Raw genomic sequence first — 20,550 nt, 5'->3', positions numbered from 1 at the left:
GATCTATTTCTATTTCTCTACTGGATGTAGGGACTGAATACTGAGGTAGCCTGCCACCCAGTTGTCTACACCTGGGATGTGAATCGCAGTCATGAGGCAGAAATTGGTTTCTGTCCAAAAGAGGATTTGAGATACTTCTATCATGGCTAGTTAACTGTTCGCCCTTGATGATTGAAGTAAGCTACTGATATAACATTGTCCGTCTGAAAACTGAGATAAGGATCCCTTTTCAATAGTTGTCAGAGACCCCCAGCCAGCTCCCCAACCTGAAAGTCTTGCATCTCTGGTGAACACAGACCAGGTAGGACGAGCAAAAGAAGCCCCCTGAATAATAGACTGGTGATTAAGCCACCAAGTCAGAGATAGGTGCGAGCTGGGAATCTAAGAATATCCCTTGGGATATCTGAGAATAATCCTTGCACCATTGGTGCAGCCTACAAATTTGAAGAGATTTCATAAGAAATTGAGCAAATGAAATTGTGTCAGAAGCAGCAATCATGAGGCCTAGTACTTCAATACATAGAGCCACTGTTGTGAATCAAAGATAATGTCAATTATATTTGTGTATTATATTTGCAATAAATACTACAATATACCCCTTTAAGGCAAGCTTTTTGAGGAAAAGGAAAAAAAATGCCCCTTTATATAGCATTGCAAGGACGTTAAATCGCTAAGCAAAGTGTAGCCTAGGTAAGCAGTTACTGTCCGATTGCGCAATTCTCAATGCTAAATTTATATTAAAAAAAAAAAGGCGCGAAGGTGAACATCCAATGATGCGTCCTGACGTGCACAATTTACAGATGCGCTAATAGGGACGCATGATACAATATATAACAGTGTTAATTTTGGCAATTCTAACAGAGTAATATTGTGCGCAAACCTGACAAATATATTAAAGGGACACTGAACCCAAATTTCTTCTTTCGTGATTCAGATAGAGCATGCAATTTTAAGCAACTTTCTAATGTACTCCTATTATCAAGTTTTCTTCATTCTCTTGGTATCTTTATTTTGAAAAGCAAGAATGTAAGTTTAGATGCCGGACCATTTTTGGTGAACAACCTGGGTTGTTCTTGCTGATTGGTGGATACATTCACCCACCAATAAACAAGTGCTGTCCACTGGCTGAACAAAAAATAGCTTAGATGCCTTCTTTTTCAAATAAAGATAGCAAGAGAACTAAGAAAAATTGATAATAGGAGTAAATTAGAAAGTTGCTTAAAATTGCATGCTCTATCTGAATCACAAAAGAAAACATTTGGGTTCAGTGTCCCTTTAAGGGCAGGGTTACAATGAAAGCAATGAAAGTTTTTGGCGGAGAAAATAAAAAATGCAAGGGGAATAGTAAGAATCTGTCCCAGGGCAATACACACATACATACATACATATATATATATATATATATATATATATATATATATATATATATATATATATATATATATACATACATATATATACATATACATATATATATATATATATATATATATAGATAGATAGATAGATAGATAGATAATTAAACTTTTAAACAATTTTAAAAGAGCCCATAAACATAGCTATGAGTGTCTATCCAAAAAAATATTAAAATTACCCAGACACTTGTCCACTCAGTAGCAGACCAGCAGAGGTATTGGGGTAGGAGTAGAACGTCGATCTGTAAAGGGAGGCAGAAGACAAGTTCTTGCGATCGAATTTACTGAGAGCCCATGAAGGATTTCCCGTGAGGTGAAAACTTAGTATGAGTCAGTACTTCCTTAACATCCATCTGACAAACACTGTACTCTCAGGGGAACCAGGCTTCAATATGCTCTGAAGCGCCTTTCACTTAAGAAATAAAGCACATCATCATGCTTCAACCACCTCCAATGGAGGCAAAGTTTAAAACTAAGGTATAAGTGAGGTGTGTGTGTGTGTGTGTGTGTGGGGGGGGGGGGGGTATAGGTTTTTGAGGTTTGGGGAACTTTGCCTTCTCCTGGTAGGAATGTATAGCCCATACGTAGACTCTTGCCTCCTATATGAAAGAAAAGTTATTTTCTCTAAAATTACAATGTGAAATTTACAGAAGTAAAGCTGAAAGGAAAAGCCATAATGAGCAACAGCTTCTAGGCAGGCTGATTTTTGTTATGTCCTTAGTACAGTGACTGAGTTGCCAATTTCTTTATACACACACACTTACAAATGTATGAACATTTAGAAAAAGTGAACAAAAGCTGGGATAAACATTTTTAAGCAAATATTTCTGATTATTACCCCAACTTTTTGAAAGTCCATATAGCCAGCTGGTACATGTGGATGGAATGTTCCTGAAGCAGGCACAATTCCAGAACTCTCACGCTCAATTGCTTGATGTTGAGAAAACACTCCTGGGTCAGACATAGGCCTATGCATGATGTGATTGTTTATGCTTGTATGGCACCAGTCTGATAGTTTATCTGCAACAAAAAAATGTAGTTTAACACAAAAACATAAATTATGCTTACCTGATAATTGAATTTCCATCTGTATGGGAAGAGTCCACAGCTGCATTCCTTACTTGTGGGAAATACTGAACCTGGCCACCAGGAGGAGGCAAAGACACCCCAGCCAAAGGCTTAAATACCTCCCCCACTTCCTCATAACCCCAGTCATTCTGCCGAGGGAACAAGGAACAGTAGAAGAAATATCAGGGTGAAAAAGGTGCCAGAAGAAAACATTTCAAATTTACGGCCGCCCATCAGAGAACACGGGCGGGAGCTGTCGACTCTTCCCATACAGATGGAAATTAAATTATCAGGTAAGCATAATTTATGTTTTCCATCTAAATATGGGAAGAGTCCACAGCTGTATTCCTTACTTGTGGGAAACATAAACCCAAGCTCTAGAGTACATGCAATGCAAACGGGAGGGGAAAAAAAAAAGAGGCGGACCCTAATCTGAGGGCACCACAGCCTGCAAAACCCTTTCTCCTGAAGGCTGCTTCAGCAGAAGCAAAAACATCAAACTTGTAAAATTTTGGAAAAAGTATGTAAGAAGAACCAGGTAGCAGCCTTTCAAATCTAATTCATAGAGGCCTCATTTATGAAGGCCCAAGAGGAAACCACTGCTCTCGTAGAATTAGCCGTAATCCTCAGAGGAGGCTTATGTCACGCCGTTTCTATGCTAAACGGATAACACTCCTGAGAAAAAAAGATAAGGAAGTCTAAGAGACCCTCTGACCCCTACGCTTCCCGAAAAGAGGACAAACAGAGAAAGAGGTTTGTCTAAATTCCTTTGCGGCCCGAAGATAGAACTTCAAGGCACAAACCACATCCAGAAATACGTTGTAAACGTTCCTCCGACGAAGGATTAGGACATAAGAAAGGAACCACAATCTCTTGATGTTGCGAATTGACACAACCTTAGGAAGAAAACCTAACTTGGTTCGAAGAACAGCCTTATCGGCATGAAAAGCCAGATAAGGAGTGAAGCATTGCAAGGCAGCAATCACAGATACTCTGCGTGCAGAAGCAATAGCCAGTAAAAAAGGAACCTTCCAAGACAATTTAATGTCTACTTAAAGTGACACTGAACCCAAATTTTTTCTTTCGGGATTCAGAAAGAGCATGCAATTTTAAGCAACTTTCCAATTTACTCCTATTATCAAATTTTCTTCATTCTCTTGTTATCTTTATTTGAAATGCAAGAATGTAAGTTTAGATGCTGGCCCATTTTTGGTGAACAACCTGGGTTGTTTTTGCCGATTAGTGGATAAATCCACCCACCAATGAACAAGTGCTTTCCAGGGTTCTGAACCAAACAAATAGCTTAGATGCCTTCTTTTTCAAATAAAGATAGCAAGAGAATGAATAAAAATTGATAATAGGAGTAAATTAGAAAGTTGCTTAAAATTGCATGCTCTATCTGAATCACAAAAGAAAAATTTTGGGTTCAGTGTCCCTTTAATGCATAGGCTCCATGGAGCCCATTGCAAAACCTTAAGGACAAGATCTAAACTACAAGGAGGAGTCTTAGATCTAAACACAGGTATGATCCCAGAGCTTTAACAAATGGCTGCACATCTGGAAGCTCGTGAAACCTTGTGTGCGGTAACAGACAGGGCCGAAAACTGTCCCATCAGGGGACTTGCAGAAAAGCCCTTTTCCAGTTCATCCTGGAGAACAGAATAAGTAGTTCCTCCACACCTTATGATAGATGCGACGAGCAACCAGCTTACGAGCTGGATGGAGAATAAAAATAACTCTCTCAGAAAACCCCCTCTTGGCTAGGACTAAGCGTTCAATCTCCACGCAGTCAGCCTCAGAAAATCTAGACATTGATGAACAAAGAGACCTTGGTCAGCAGATCCCTGTGACAAGGTAACCTCCACGGAGGAGATGACATCCCCACCAGATCTGCGAACCATGTCCTTCGCGGCCAAGACGGAGAAGTCAGTATCACTGACGCCTGCTTGACTCGAGCCACTACACTAGGAAGTAGTGGTAACGGTCGGAAGGATAAAATGGATTGAACCTCGAAGGCACCGCTAATGCATCTGTTAGCTCCGCCTGAGGATCCCTGTACCTCGAACTCTATCTGGGTAACTTGGTATTGAGATGTTATAAGATCTTCCTCTTGCAAATCTCAGCAAACACTCGGGATGGAGAGACCATTCTCCCGGAAGAAAGAATAGTCTGCTGAGGAAATCCGCTTCCCAGTTGTCCACACCCGGAATGTGGATCGCGGACAGCAAACAAATGCGTGTCTCTCCCACACCAGAATCCGAGATACTTCCCTCAAAACTAGGGAGCTTTGCGTTCCCCCCTGATGGTTGATGTAAGACACAGAGGATATATTGTTTGATTGGAATCTGATTAACTAGGACGAATACAGCAGAGGCCAAGCCTTCAAAGCAATGTATATTGCCCGAATATCCAAAGTGAGATCAGGAGGGAGCTTAGCCTCCTGAGACCAGAGGCCCTGTGCCTTCCTGGCACCCAAACAGCTCCCCATCCTGACAGACTTGCAACCGTAGTCACAATCACCCAGGATGGTCTTGAGACGGACGTCCCTCAGGACAAGTGAGACGGACGTCCCTCAGGACAAGTGAGACGGACAAAACCCCCAAGAGAGTAATTCTCCTGATTGGTTGTCCAGAGAAATCTGTTGAGACAGATCCGAATGATCGCCGTTCCACTAGATCAGCATGTGCAGTTGCAACAGTCTGAGGTGAAACCTGGGAAAGGAAATGATATCCAAGATGGACACCATGAGACCAATCACCTCCATACACCGAGCCACAGATGGCCTTAAGGAGATCTGGAGGGCAAGACATGTTGAAGCTAGCTTGCAACGTCTCAGGTCTGTTAGAAATATTCTCATGTCTATGGAGACTATTATAGTACCCGAGAATTCTACCCTGGTACTTGGTACAAGAGAACTCTTTCTAGATTATCTGGCATCCATGGGATCGAAGAAGACAGGAGATTTTCTGAATGGTCCACTCTTCGAAAAATGTCCTTAGCTAAACCAAACGGAAGGGCAATAAACTGGAAGAGCTAGTCCAGGAATGCGCACCTTAGTAACAGGAAGTGGTCCTTGAGGATTGGTACGAGAAGGGAGCATCCTTCAGATCTATCGTGATCATGAACTACCCCTCTCAAACGAGGGGAACAATGTACCTTATTGTCTCCATCTTAAACGAGGGGACATTTAAAAACCTGCTTAAGCACTTTAGGTCAAGAATCGGACAGAAAGTTCCCTCCTTAGCGACCACAAAAAGTTTTGAATAGTATCCCAAACCTTTCACTGAGAAAGGCACCAGGACAATAACTCCTAGAGGACAGATCCTGTACACACCCCAGAAAGGCTTCCGCTCTTTCTGGTCAGGAAGACAGGAGAAATCTGCCCTTGGGTTGCTGAGACTTAAAACCCATCTTGTAACCCTGAGCTATGATCTCCAGGACCCATGGATCCTGCATGTCCCTGAACCAAGCAACTGAAAAGAGCCACATACTGCCCCCTACAAGAGGACTGGGGACCGACCCTTCATGCCGACGTAGACTCGGTGGGCTTCTTGCTCTGCTTGGATTTATTCCAGGACTGAGCCGGCTTCCAAGAGCTTTTGGTTTGCTCTGGCTTAGCAGAAGACTGCTGACATGGGCTTTATCAGAACGAAAAGAATGAAATTTGCCCCTTAAATTAGTTCATATACTCTTGCGGTAGGAGGGCACCCTTGCCCCCTGTGACCGTGGAGATAAGTGAGTCCAGGCCTGGACCAAACAAAATCATTCTCTTAAAGGGAGGGAAGAAGTCTAGACATAGAAGTCCTATCCGAAGACCATGACTTCAACAAGAGCTCGACAGGCCTGAACAGAAAAAGCTGAAACCATAGCATTCAAGCGAATAAACTACCTAATAGCAGCACAGATAAAAGAATTATAACCCTCAGGGCCGTAAATCTTTTCTGAGTAACGTTGAGCGGATCCTCCATCCCGATCAAATCCTATAAGGAGTCACACCAGAATGTAGTTCCTCCAGGAACCATGGCAACAGCCGCCGCCGGTTGAAACAAATATCCTGTATGTTGAAACATCTTTCATAACAGAGTTTCCATCTTTTATCCATGGGCTCTTCAAACAAAGAACTATCCTCAAGCGAGATAGTAGGACGTTTAGCAAGGGTGAAGATAACGCCATTCCATTTAGGGACGGAACCTCACAAATCCATTGAAAGTCCAGGACCGGGGACAATTTGTTAAAGGGAGAAGAGAGGGAAAAGGAATCCAATCCTGTCCCATTCATTCTTAATAATGTTCGCCATCTAACTGGAGCAGGGAAGGATAAGGTACCACCATGTCCTCAAACTCTATCCAATTTAGGAATTAAAGGTTCATTAGGCAATTTGGCCTCTGGAACCTTTGAATGCGCAAAGAAAGCGCAAATTCCTAAACTAAAGTCTGGTTCCTCCACAGCCGAAGGCTTAGAATCAGCAGACTCCGACCCAGAATGTTCATACTCTGAAGACTCAGAAAGAACTTCATTATCGGATAACCCTCAGTTAAATCCAATAAATTATCTGATGTACTCTGGGAAGGAGTGCAATATGAAACCTTTCACTTGCGCCTAGCAGGGCGAGGTAAAGCATTAAAAGTCGCAGACACCGCCGTCTGAACTGTGCAGTAACGTCTGAAAAAAGGCCCCCTCCAGATGGAGGATCAGCAATGCTACGGGAAAATTGCATGTGTAGAGATATAAGAATGTAGGGTACACACCTCATTGGACGACAACTCCTCAGAGGTGGACGGCTCCATGTTATCATACATGTTTGATATTATCACATTATCAAGGCATATGGAACATAAGAGGACGGAAGTAAGGCCTCCCCAATTACTCATTAGGAATAGAAGAAGTATCAGAATAATTAGAGAAATAAAACATCTTATTTTAATTTAAAAAAAAAAAAAAACACGACACCCTTTTACCCCAATGGCTTGGGCACTCACCCCCTCCTATGACTCAGACAGAGATTTATGACTCCTGTCTGATAAGACACCCGTCAGGAAAAAGGGAATGAATCACATGGTGCACAATGCAGGACCGTCCCTGCTATGAGAAAGCGTGCCAAGCTTGTAAGCTGCATAGCTCTCAAAGTGAAAGTGAAACCTGTATATTCCATAACAGCCTATAAGCCCATAACATCTAACACATAAAAGCAGCATAAAATCAAATAAACATGTAAGATTATCCCCCCCCCCCCCTGTTCAATAATCACCCTAAGGAGATATTAAGCCTTGATTCTATACAAATTAAAGGAGTCACACTGTGACCCTGTTTTCTTGCGTTATCATACAACGATCTTACCAGAATCTATGCCGTGGAACAGGAACACGGCCCTTCAAGTGTGACAGATAGTAGCATCTAACATGGACTTGAGTGAAGAAAGCAGGCAGCGAAACTCGTCAACGCTGATTGCCTATGAAGCGTCGGGATGGTTTTGCATAAAGACTCTCTCTCTGCATCTCCGGACTCTAACTTTTATCCATGCTCTCACTGAGGGGCTGACAGGACTACTTAAAACGCCAGTTCCATCTCGTAGAGTACTACCCTCCATAACAGACTACTCCGAAATCTTCTAACACTTCCCTGCCAACCTCCTGTGACGAAAGGCAAAGAATGACTGGGGTTATGAGGAAGTGGGGGAGGTATTTAAGCCTTTGGCTGAGGTGTCTTTGCCTCCTCTTGGTGGCCAGGTTCAATATTTCCCACAAGTAAGGAATGCAGCTGTGGACTCTTCCCATATTAAGATGGAAACACAAAAGTAAAAATTGTGTATTTATGTACAGCAAAAATGTATCGGCCAACTCTAGAAATAAAGGATACTATACCAAAAAATGAATTTATTGCTATGATCTTGGAACAAATATAATTTCCTCATGTAACAAAAAAAATGTATGTTTTAAAAATACAGTAAAAACTAGACATACAATTACTATTGTCCATAGGCTAGCAAACATACATAGCAAAAATAGAAATTTCCTAGAACAAAGAAAAGCAAACATATATGGACAATAGTAATTTTATATGTTTTACTTGTATTTATTTACATGGGATGGGAAGAGAGAGAGAGAGGAGAGAAAGAAAAGAGAGAGAGAGAGAGAGAGAGAGGGGGGGGAGGGGGAGAGAGAGAGAGAGAGGGAGAGAAAATAGAGAGAAAAGGAAAAGGAGAAAGAAGAGGAGAAAAAAGTAGAGGGAGAGAAAGAAAAAGAGAAAAAAAGGAGAGAGAAAAGAGAGAGAGAAAAGAGAAAGAAAAGGAGAAAAAAAGGAGAGAAAAAAAGGAGAGAGAGAAAAGGAGAGAAAAGGAGAGAGAGAAAAGGAGAGAAAAGGAGAGAGAGAGAAATAGTGTGTGAGTGAGTGAGAGTGAGAGAGAGTGAGAGAGAGAGTGAGAGAGAGAGAGAACTGGTTAAAAGTTAAAGGGACAGTCTACACCAGAATTTTTATTGTTTTAAAAGATAGATAATCCCTTTATTACCCATTTCCCAGTTGCATAACCAACACAGTTATAATATACTTTTAACCTCTGATTATCTTGTATCTAAGCCTCTGCAAACTGCCCCTTTTTTCAGATCTTTTGACAGACTTGCAGTCTAGCCAATCAGTGCCTGCTCCCAGATAACTTCTCGTGCACGAGCACAGTGTTATCTATATGAAATACGTGAACTAACACCCTCTAGTGGTGAAAAACTGTTAAAATGCAATCTGAAAGAGGTGGGCTTCAAGGTCTAAGAAATTAGCATATGAAGCTCCTAGGTTAAGCTTTCAACTAAGAATACCAAGAGAACAAAGCAAAATTGGTGATAAAAGTAAATTGGAAAATTGTTTAAAATGACATGCTCTATCTGAATCATGAAAGTTTATTTTGGCCTAGACTGTCCCTTTAAAAATGACTAAATACCACAAAGGATAAAAAAAATCAATGATTTAAATGATTTTTTTTAATTGAAATACTTATTTAGGAAAAATGTATTTAAATATAGTTTTATATTTAGAGGGACAAGAAACCCACATTTTTCTCTCATGATTCAGATAGAAAATACAATTTTAAACAACTTTCTAATTTACTTCTATTATCTAATTTGTTTCATTCTCTTGGTATCATTTGTTGAAGAAGCAGCAATGCACTAGGTTCTCTGCTGCTCCTGAGCTTGCCTAGAAATACCTTTCAGCAAAGGATAACAAAAGAAGGAAGCAAATTAAATAATAGAAGTGAATTGGAAAGTTGTTTAAAATTCTATTCTCTATCTGAATGATGAAAGAATTTTTTTGGGTTTCATGTCCCTTTAAGAAACATTACAATCCAATTGCTACTCGCCCTAAAAAGGATTAGTTTTAAATTACAGTATGTTGCATGAGGATGTATCTCCATGGCTGTAACGTTTAACTTTTGGTAAATTAATTCCATTAACCCTGTCACAATGTCATGCTCTACCAGAGGTTTGTGTAAAATTATTTTAAGCATTTTATGTATCTATAACATTATCGCATATTCTTGGTTTTGTAGTTCTCAAAATTATGAATTTGTGTCTACAGAAATAACATGACTTTTCCTCACAGCACAAATGTTATAAAATAAACATACAGTCCCTAAAAAGGGACAATTAAAAAAAAAAAAAAAGTAGATTTAATAAAATTAGATTTTTTTTTTGGCTGAAAGAGCAATAACGAACTACTGGGAGCTAGCTGAAAACATTGGGTAAGCTATCGACAAGAGGCACATATGTGCAGCCATCTATCAGCACTTAGCTTCCAGTAGTGCATTGCTGCTCCTGAGCTTCCGTAGATATGCTTTTCAACATAGGATACCAAAAAAACAAAGCAAATTAGATTAAAAAAAAAATGTCCAATGTACTTTTAACGTGCATGTTCGATCTGAATCATGAAACTTTAATTTTGACTTTACTGTCCCTTTAATTCCATTGTTTCCCTGCAATTGTATGTACACAGAATACATTCCTTACTAAAGGGACATGAAAGTCAAAAATGATTCAGATAAAGCTTCCAATTTACTTCTATTATCAAAATTGCTTAGTTTTGTGGTATCCTTTGTTGAATAGCATATATATGGAGGCTCATCTCTACAGATCTAGTATCTAGATAGGTAGCGTGCACATGGCTGGAGCACTACATGACAGGAATTAGTGCTGCCATCTAGTAATCCTGCTAATGTAAATCGTTGCAAAACTGCTGCCATATAGTAATGAAGACGTGCACACTCCTGAACTTAGCTTTCTGCTTTTCAACAAAAGATAACAAGAACATGAAGAAAATGTGCTAATAGAGGTAAATTGGAAAGTTGTTTAAAATGATATGTTCTATCTGAATCATGAAAGAAAAAGTTTGGGTTTATGTCCCTTAAGTTTCAAGAACCTCAATGAATAAAACATTGTTTTGAAGTGGACTAGATCTGCACAAGGATTTAAGTGTGAGGAGAGAGGGGCAAGCAGTAAAAATTAAAGTGAAACCTATAATGTTATTGCTTTAGAAAACTAAAACCTTATTAAAAGGGATATGAAAGTAATTTTGTGATTCAGACAGAGCACACCATTTTCAAGAAAGTTTCCAATTTACTTCTATTATCAAATTTGCTTCTAGAGCACTACATGGCAGGAAATAGTGCTGCCATCTAGTGCTCTTGCTAATGGATAACATTCTTGCGAAACTGCTGCCATATAGTGGCTCCAGAAATGGGCCGGCTCCTTAACTTATGTCCCTGCTTTTCAACAAAAGATAAAAAAGAGCAAGACAAACTGATAATAGAAGTAAATTAGAATGTTGTTTAAAATCGCATGCTCTATCTGAATCATGAAAGGACATTTTTGGGCTTCCTATCCCTATAAAGGTAATGATTATTTTTCTTTAGTTTAAATTTTTTATAAATAGTTAAGGTAGTGATTATTCTCTCCACTGAAACACAGTTGAAAAGCTGATCTAATGATACATTTATTAAAATGGAGATATTCAACCTCCCAATAATGTCATAATTATCTATTTCTATTAGTATATAACTAAATCAGCCATTTTCTGATAGAACTGTAAAAATAATCTGAAAAGTTACTCTTCTAAAAAACAGAATTTATGTTTACCTGATAAATTACTTTCTCCAACGGTGTGTCCGGTCCACGGCGTCATCCTTACTTGTGGGATATTCTCTTCCCCAACAGGAAATGGCAAAGAGCCCAGCAAAGCTGGTCACATGATCCCTCCTAGGCTCCGCCTACCCCAGTCATTCGACCGACGTTAAGGAGGAATATTTGCATAGGAGAAACCATATGGTACCGTGGTGACTGTAGTTAAAGTAAATAAACTATCAGACCTGATTAAAAAACCAGGGCGGGCCGTGGACCGGACACACCGTTGGAGAAAGTAATTTATCAGGTAAACATAAATTCTGTTTTCTCCAACATAGGTGTGTCCGGTCCACGGCGTCATCCTTACTTGTGGGAACCAATACCAAAGCTTTAGGACACGGATGAAGGGAGGGAGCAAATCAGGTCACCTAAATGGAAGGCACCACGGTTTGCAAAACCTTTCTCCCAAAAATAGCCTCAGAAGAAGCAAAAGTATCAAACTTGTAAAATTTGGTAAAAGTGTGCAGTGAAGACCAAGTCGCTGCCCTACATATCTGATCAACAGAAGCCTCGTTCTTGAAGGCCCATGTGGAAGCCACAGCCCTAGTGGAATGAGCTGTGATTCTTTCGGGAGGCTGCCGTCCGGCAGTCTCGTAAGCCAATCTGATGATGCTTTTAATCCAAAAAGAGAGAGAGGTAGAAGTTGCTTTTTGACCTCTCCTTTTACCGGAATAAACAACAAACAAGGAAGATGTTTGTCTAAAATCCTTTGTAGCATCTAAATAGAATTTTAGAGCGCGAACAACATCCAAATTGTGCAACAAACGTTCCTTCTTTGAAACTGGTTTCGGACACAGAGAAGGTACGATAATCTCCTGGTTAATGTTTTTGTTAGAAACAACTTTTGGAAGAAAACCAGGTTTAGTACGTAAAACCACCTTATCTGCATGGAACACCAGATAAGGAGGAGAACACTGCAGAGCAGATAATTCTGAAACTCTTCTAGCAGAAGAAATTGCAACTAAAAACAAAACTTTCCAAGATAATAACTTAATATCAACGGAATGTAAGGGTTCAAACGGAACCCCCTGAAGAACTGAAAGAACTAAATTGAGACTCCAAGGAGGAGTCAAAGGTTTGTAAACAGGCTTAATTCTAACCAGAGCCTGAACAAAGGCTTGAACATCTGGCACAGCTGCCAGCTTTTTGTGAAGTAACACGGACAAGGCAGAAATCTGTCCCTTCAGGGAACTTGCAGATAATCCTTTATCCAATCCTTCTTGAAGGAAGGATAGAATCTTAGGAATCTTAACCTTGTCCCAAGGGAATCCTTTAGATTCACACCAACAGATATATTTTTTCCAAATTTTGTGGTAAATCTTTCTAGTTACAGGCTTTCTGGCCTGAACAAGAGTATCGATAACAGAATCTGAGAACCCTCGCTTCGATAAGATCAAGCGTTCAATCTCCAAGCAGTCAGCTGGAGTGAAACCAGGTTCGGATGTTCGAACGGACCCTGAACAAGAAGGTCTCGTCTCAAAGGTAGCTTCCAAGGTGGAGCCGATGACATATTCACCAGATCTGCATACCAAGTCCTGCGTGGCCACGCAGGAGCTATCAAGATCACCGACGCCCTCTCCTGATTGATCCTGGCTACCAGCCTGGGGATGAGAGGAAACGGCGGGAACACATAAGCTAGTTTGAAGGTCCAAGGTGCTACTAGTGCATCCACTAGAGCCGCCTTGGGATCCCTGGATCTGGACCCGTAGCAAGGAACTTTGAAGTTCTGACGAGAGGCCATCAGATCCATATCTGGAATGCCCCACAGCTGAGTGACGTGGGCAAAGATTTCCGGATGGAGTTCCCACTCCCCCGGATGCAATGTCTGACGACTCAGAAAATCCGCTTCCCAATTTTCCACTCCTGGGATGTGGATAGCGGACAGGTGGCAGGAGTGAGACTCCGCCCATAGAATGATTTTGGTCACTTCTTCCATCGCTAGGGAACTCATTGTTCCCCCCTGATGGTTGATGTACGCAACAGTTGTCATGTTGTCTGATTGAAACCGTATGAACTTGGCCCTCGCTAGCTGAGGCCAAGCCTTGAGAGCATTGAATATCGCTCTCAGTTCCAGAATATTTATCGGTAGAAGAGATTCTTCCCGAGACCAAAGACCCTGAGCTTTCAGGGATCCCCAGACCGCGCCCCAGCCCATCAGACTGGCGTCGGTCGTGACAATGACCCACTCTGGTCTGCGGAATGTCATCCCTTGTGACAGGTTGTCCAGGGACAGCCACCAACGGAGTGAGTCTCTGGTCCTCTGATTTACTTGTATCTTCGGAGACAAGTCTGTATAATCCCCATTCCACTGACTGAGCATGCACAGTTGTAATGGTCTTAGATGAATGCGCGCAAAAGGAACTATGTCCATTGCCGCTACCATCAACCCGATCACTTCCATGCACTGAGCTATGGAAGGAAGAGGAACGGAATGAAGTATCCGACAAGAGTCTAGAAGCTTTGTTTTTCTGGCCTCTGTCAGAAATATCCTCATTTCTAAGGAGTCTATTATTGTTCCCAAGAAGGGAACCCTTGTTGACGGAGATAGAGAACTCTTTTCCACGTTCACTTTCCATCCGTGAGATCTGAGAAAGGCCAGGACTATGTCCGTGTGAGCCTTTGCTTGAGGAAGGGACGACGCTTGAATCAGAATGTCGTCCAAGTAAGGTACTACAGCAATGCCCCTTGGTCTTAGCACAGCTAGAAGGGACCCTAGTACCTTTGTGAAAATCCTTGGAGCAGTGGCTAATCCGAAAGGAAGCGCCACGAACTGGTAATGCTTGTCCAGGAATGCGAACCTTAGGAACCGATGATGTTCCTTGTGGATAGGAATATGTAGATACGCATCCTTTAAATCCACCGTGGTCATGAATTGACCTACCTGGATGGAAGGAAGAATAGTTCGAATGGTTTCCATCTTGAACGATGGAACCTTGAGAAACTTGTTTAAGATCTTGAGATCTAAGATTGGTCTGAACGTTCCCTCTTTTTTGGGAACTATGAACAGATTGGAGTAGAACCCCATCCCTTGTTCTCTTAATGGAACAGGATGAATCACTCCCATTTTTAACAGGTCTTCTACACAATGTAAGAATGCCTGTCTTTTTATGTGGTCTGAAGACAACTGAGACCTGTGGAACCTCCCCCTTGGGGGAAGCCCCTTGAATTCCAGAAGATAACCTTGGGAGACTATTTCTAGCGCCCAAGGATCCAGAACATCTCTTGCCCAAGCCTGAGCGAAGAGAGAGAGTCTGCCCCCCACCAGATCCGGTCCCGGATCGGGGGCCAACATTTCATGCTGTCTTGGTAGCAGTGGCAGGTTTCTTGGCCTGCTTTCCCTTGTTCCAGCCTTGCATTGGTCTCCAAGCTGGCTTGGCTTGAGAAGTATTACCCTCTTGCTTAGAGGACGTAGCACTTTGGGCTGGTCCGTTTCTACGAAAGGGGCGAAAATTAGGTTTATTTTTTGCCTTGAAAGGCCGATCCTGAGGAAGGGCGTGGCCCTTACCCCCAGTGATATCAGAGATAATCTCTTTCAAGTCAGGACCAAACAGCGTTTTCCCCTTGAAAGGAATGTTAAGTAGCTTGTTCTTGGAAGACGCATCAGCCGACCAAGATTTCAACCAGAGCGCTCTGCGCGCCACAATAGCAAACCCAGAATTCTTAGCCGCTAACCTAGTCAATTGCAAAGTGGCGTCTAGGGTAAAAGAATTAGCCAATTTGAGAGCATTGATTCTGTCCATAATCTCCTCATAAGGAGGAGAATCACTATCGACCGCCTTTATCAGCTCATCGAACCAGAAACATGCGGCTGTAGCGACAGGGACAACGCATGAAATTGGTTGTAGAAGGTAACCCTGCTGAACAAACATCTTTTTAAGCAAACCTTCTAATTTTTTATCCATAGGATCTTTGAAAGCACAACTATCCTCTATGGGTATAGTGGTGCGTTTGTTTAAAGTGGAAACCGCTCCCTCGACCTTGGGGACTGTCTGCCATAAGTCCTTTCTGGGGTCGACCATAGGAAACAATTTTTTAAATATGGGGGGAGGGACGAAAGGAATACCGGGCCTTTCCCATTCTTTATTAACAATGTCCGCCACCCGCTTGGGTATAGGAAAAGCTTCTGGGAGCCCCGGCACCTCTAGGAACTTGTCCATTTTACATAGTTTCTCTGGGATGACCAACTTGTCACAATCATCCAGAGTGGATAATACCTCCTTAAGCAGAATGCGGAGATGTTCCAACTTAAATTTAAATGTAATCACATCAGGTTCAGCTTGTTGAGAAATGTTCCCTGAATCAGTAATTTCTCCCTCAGACAAAACCTCCCTGGCCCCATCAGACTGGGTTAGGGGCCCTTCAGAAACATTATCAGCGTCGTCATGCTCTTCAGTATCTAAAACAGAGCAGTCGCGCTTACGCTGATAAGTGTTCATTTTGGCTAAAATGTTTTTGACAGAATTATCCATTACAGCCGTTAATTGTTGCATAGTAAGGAGTATTGGCGCGCTAGATGTACTAGGGGCCTCCTGAGTGGGCAAGACTCGTGTAGACGAAGGAGGGAATGATGCAGTACCATGCTTACTCCCCTCGCTTGAGGAATCATCTTGGGCATCATTGTCATTGTCACATAAATCACATTTATTTAAATGAATAGGAATTCTGGCTTCCCCACATTCAGAACACAGTCTATCTGGTAGTTCAGACATGTTAAACAGGCATAAACTTGATAACAAGGTACAAAAAACGTTTTAAAATAAAACCGTTACTGTCACTTTAAATTTTAAACTGAACACACTTTATTACTGCAATTGCGAAAAAACATGAAGGAATTGTTCAAAATTCACCAAATTTTCACCACAGTGTCTTAAAGCCTTAAAAGTATTGCACCCCAAATTTGGAAGCTTTAACCCTTAAAATAACGGAACCGGAGCCGTTTTGAACTTTAACCCCTTTACAGTCCCTGGTATCTGCTTTGCTGAGACCCAACCAAGCCCAAAGGGGAATACGATACCAAATGATGCCTTCAGAAAGTCTTTTCTAAGTATCAGAGCTCCTCTCACATGCGACTGCATGCCATGCCTCTCAAAAACAAGTGCGCAACACCGGCGCGAAAATGAGGCTCTGCCTATGCTTTGGGAAAGAATAAGGTGTCTAAAACAGTGCCTGCCGATATTATTATATCAAAATACCCAAATAAAATGATTCCTCAAGGCTAAATATGTGTTAATAATGAATCGATTTAGCCCAGAAAAAGTCTACAGTCTTAATAAGCCCTTGCGAAGCCCTTATTTACGATCGTAATAAACATGGCTTACCGGATCCCATAGGGAAAATGACAGCTTCCAGCATTACATCGTCTTGTTAGAATGTGTCATACCTCAAGCAGCAAGAGACTGCTCACTGTTCCCCCAACTGAAGTTAATTGCACTCAACAGTCCTGTGTGGAACAGCCATGGATTTTAGTGACGGTTGCTAAAATCATTTTCCTCATACAAACAGAAATCTTCATCTCTTTTCTGTTTCTGAGTAAATAGTACATACCAGCACTATTTCAAAATAACAAACTCTTGATTGAATAATAAAAACTACAGTTAAACACTAAAAAACTCTAAGCCATCTCCGTGGAGATGTTGCCTGTACAACAGCAAAGAGAATGACTGGGGTAGGCGGAGCCTAGGAGGGATCATGTGACCAGCTTTGCTGGGCTCTTTGCCATTTCCTGTTGGGGAAGAGAATATCCCACAAGTAAGGATGACGCCGTGGACCGGACACACCTATGTTGGAGAAATTAAACCTTAATACAGAAAACAGAGATTTAAAGGGCCATTCCAGTCAAAATTTAAATACACTTAGATGAATTACATGTTTGAATAGAAACATATTTACTATATACATGTATTGGCAAAAATGCTTCTAGTAAAAGTTATCACTGTTTTAGTGTTAACATTTTTCTCTGCATGTGAAGCATAGCTAGATATTCTCAGTGCACCAGCAGCAGCTCAGAGCACCAGTGGGGCTTTCATCATGTCAGTAATTAACAAATTGAGTCATTACCAGATGGTACAAGCACCTTAGGCTCTCTGAGCAAGTGCAGGGTTAAAAATGCTGGTGCACGGTGCATACTTCAATACACTTTTGAAAATGCTATATCTTTCATTAGAAGCATTTTGGCTAATACATCTAGATTACAAAAATGCTTTTATATCAAATTGAAATGCATCCATATGGATTGCATTTTTGGCTGGAATGTCCCTTTAAATTGAGTCTTAAAATCAAATCCACCATGCCAAATACTTTCCAAAGTATGTCTGTCCATCTATTGCTACACAAAACAGCAGCATACAAACATTGCCTACCTTGATTACCTCCCATCCCTTCAAAAGACCAGATCCCACTGTGACCCACAGAAGCAGCTAAATTGCTCCCAATAACAGTTGGTGCAGAGGTTCCGGTCTGTCGTATACGCGCAGAACGCTCTGTTCCTATTGGGACAGGAACTTTTCTGTCCTGAGGCACTGTAGTTTTTTCAGACACCATCGGAACTCCCGAAGGGGAAGGAGACTGTGCTCTACCACCAGTGGATACAGCCTGGACTGATTCTGGAAATAAAAAAAAATTGTAATCTAAAAGAATAACTTTCAATTAAAAACAAAAACTTTTCATCTGATTTTTGATTACCATTTTCAAACCTTTAATCCTTTTCCTGTCTGTATAGGACTTGTCGAATGCAATTTTACTTACAGAAAATTATACTTTACATGCCGATATATCTCTTTTTTATTTTCATTTAAAGAAAAGAGCAATAGCGATTGACAAAAAAAATAATTTATATCTTACCTAATAAATTCATTTATTTCATGGTGGCGAGAGTCCACGACCTGTTACGTATGGGATATACATTCTTACCAGGAGGTGGCAAAGTTCCCCAAACTCCTTAAGTCTATAAAACCCTCCCACCTCACTCATACCTTAGTTTGACGTATAGCCAAGTGGTGAGGTGTATAGAAGGAGTAAAAGCCAAAATTAGGAGCATGGAAAAAAAAGTGTTTAAAGAAAAAACAACCCCAATGGGTGGGGGCTCGTGGACTCTTGCCATCATGAAAGAAATGAATCTATCAGGTAAGATATACATTGTTTTCTTTCATATAGGTTGTGAAAGTACACGACCTGTTACGTATGTGAACGTCCACAAGTAACAATAAAGGGGGGGATTAAAATAAAAACAAAATTTATGCTTACCTGATAATTTTTTTTCTTTCTGGGCATGGAGAGTCCACGATTCATTCCAATTACTAGTGGAATATTCAACTCCTGGCGAGCAGGAAGAGGCAAAGAGCACCTCAGCAGAGCTGTTAAGTGCCACTTCCATTACCCATAATCCCCAGTCATTCGGCCGAAGGAAAATTAAAAAAAAGATAACATAAGGGTAGAGAGGTGCCTGAGGTTTATACCAAAACAAATTCCGTCATACATTAAATAAGGGCGAGTCGTGGACTCTCCATGCCCGGAAATAAATAAATCAGGTAAGCATACATTTTGTTGTCTTTCCTAAGGCATGGAGAGTCCACGATTCATTCCAATTACTAGTGGGAACCAATACTCAAGCTAAAGGACACAGAATGAAAGGGAGGGAGAACAAGACAGGCGACCTAAACAGAAGGCACCATCGCTTGAAGAACTTTTCTCCCAAAGGAAGGCTCAGCCAAGGCAAACGTATCAAATTTGTAGAATTTGGAAAAAGAATGCAATGAGGGCCAAGTGGCTGCCTTGCAGATTTGCTCCACAGATGCTTCATTTTTGAAAGCCCAGAAAGAAGAGACGGTCCTAGTGGAATAAGCAGAAATTCTCTCAGGAGGCTGTTGTCCCGCTGTCTCATATGCTAAGCGGATAACACTTCTTAACCAGAGAGAAAGTGGCCTTCTGACCCATATGCTTACCAGAGAAACAACGAACAGGGCAGAAGATTGCCAAAAATCTTTAGTTGTTTAAAGGTAAAATTTTAGAGCACACACAACGTGCAGTTTATGCAAAAGGCGTTCCTTCTGAGAAGGATTGGGACAAAAAGAAGGAACAACAATTTCCTGATTGATAAAGCGATACAACTTTAGGAAGAAATCCCAGCTTAGTACAAAGGACCGCCTTATCTGCATGAAAAATAAGGTAAGGGGAATCACACTGCAGAGCCGAAAGCTCTGAAACTCTGTGAGCAGAAGAAATAGCAAAAATAAACTTTTAAGGAGCCCCAAACTGCTCCCCAGCCTAACAGGCTGATGTCCGTGGTCACAATCACCCAGGAAGGTCTCAGGAAGCATGTACCTCGAGACAGATGGTCTTGAGAAATCCACAACAAGAGAGTCTCTTGATAGGGGATCCAGATTTATCCTCCACGAGTGGTCTCCGTTCCATTGACTGAGCATGCATAGCTGTAGAGGTCTCAGATAGAACAGAGCAAAAGGAATGATGTCCATGGAAACAACCATCAGACCAATTACCTCCATGCATTGAGCCACAGATGGACGGATAGAAGCCTTTAGTGAAAGGCAAGAAGGAAGAAGTTTGGATTTACTGACATCCTTCAGAAAAAAGCTTTATGGATAGAGAATCATAATTGTTCCCAAGAAACACACCCTTGTATCTGGTACTAGGAAACTCTTTAGAACAGGGTAATGCCACAGCGCTAAAAAATAAATTTACATACAACACAAGTGCATATAATTAAGGAAACCCTCTCTTCAGTGGCGGTTCTACATGGGGACTACAGGGTCCAGTGCCCCTGTAAAAATGTCCCTAGCCCCCCTGAGCTGACTGAATAAAAAATGAAATAATTTAATGATAAAGTTATTACGATTTTATGCGCTAGCACCAAAAGCGGAACTAATGTAATGTGACTCAGCATTCTACAC

At 41.3% G+C, this 20,550-nt stretch overlaps 1 protein-coding gene across 4 annotated transcripts in view; it reads right to left on the bottom strand.

Moving 5' to 3' along the window:
- Nucleotides 1-20,550, bottom strand: part of ANKRD17 (ankyrin repeat domain 17) — a 584,488-nt gene that overhangs the window by 26,238 nt on the left and 537,700 nt on the right. For all 4 annotated transcript variants that reach the window (XM_053703322.1, XM_053703325.1, XM_053703327.1 and 1 more), the window contains 2 exons: nt 18,004-18,246; nt 2,254-2,435 (listed from right to left, as the gene is read on the bottom strand). In XM_053703322.1, coding sequence (XP_053559297.1) covers nt 2,254-2,435; nt 18,004-18,246 — 425 coding nt within the window. The remainder of the gene's footprint in view (nt 1-2,253; nt 2,436-18,003; nt 18,247-20,550) is intronic.

Source organism: Bombina bombina, chromosome 2 (assembly GCF_027579735.1).
Source record: "Bombina bombina isolate aBomBom1 chromosome 2, aBomBom1.pri, whole genome shotgun sequence".
NCBI lineage: Eukaryota > Metazoa > Chordata > Amphibia > Anura > Bombinatoridae > Bombina > Bombina bombina.
This window is presented reverse-complemented; position numbering and strand designations above follow the sequence as displayed.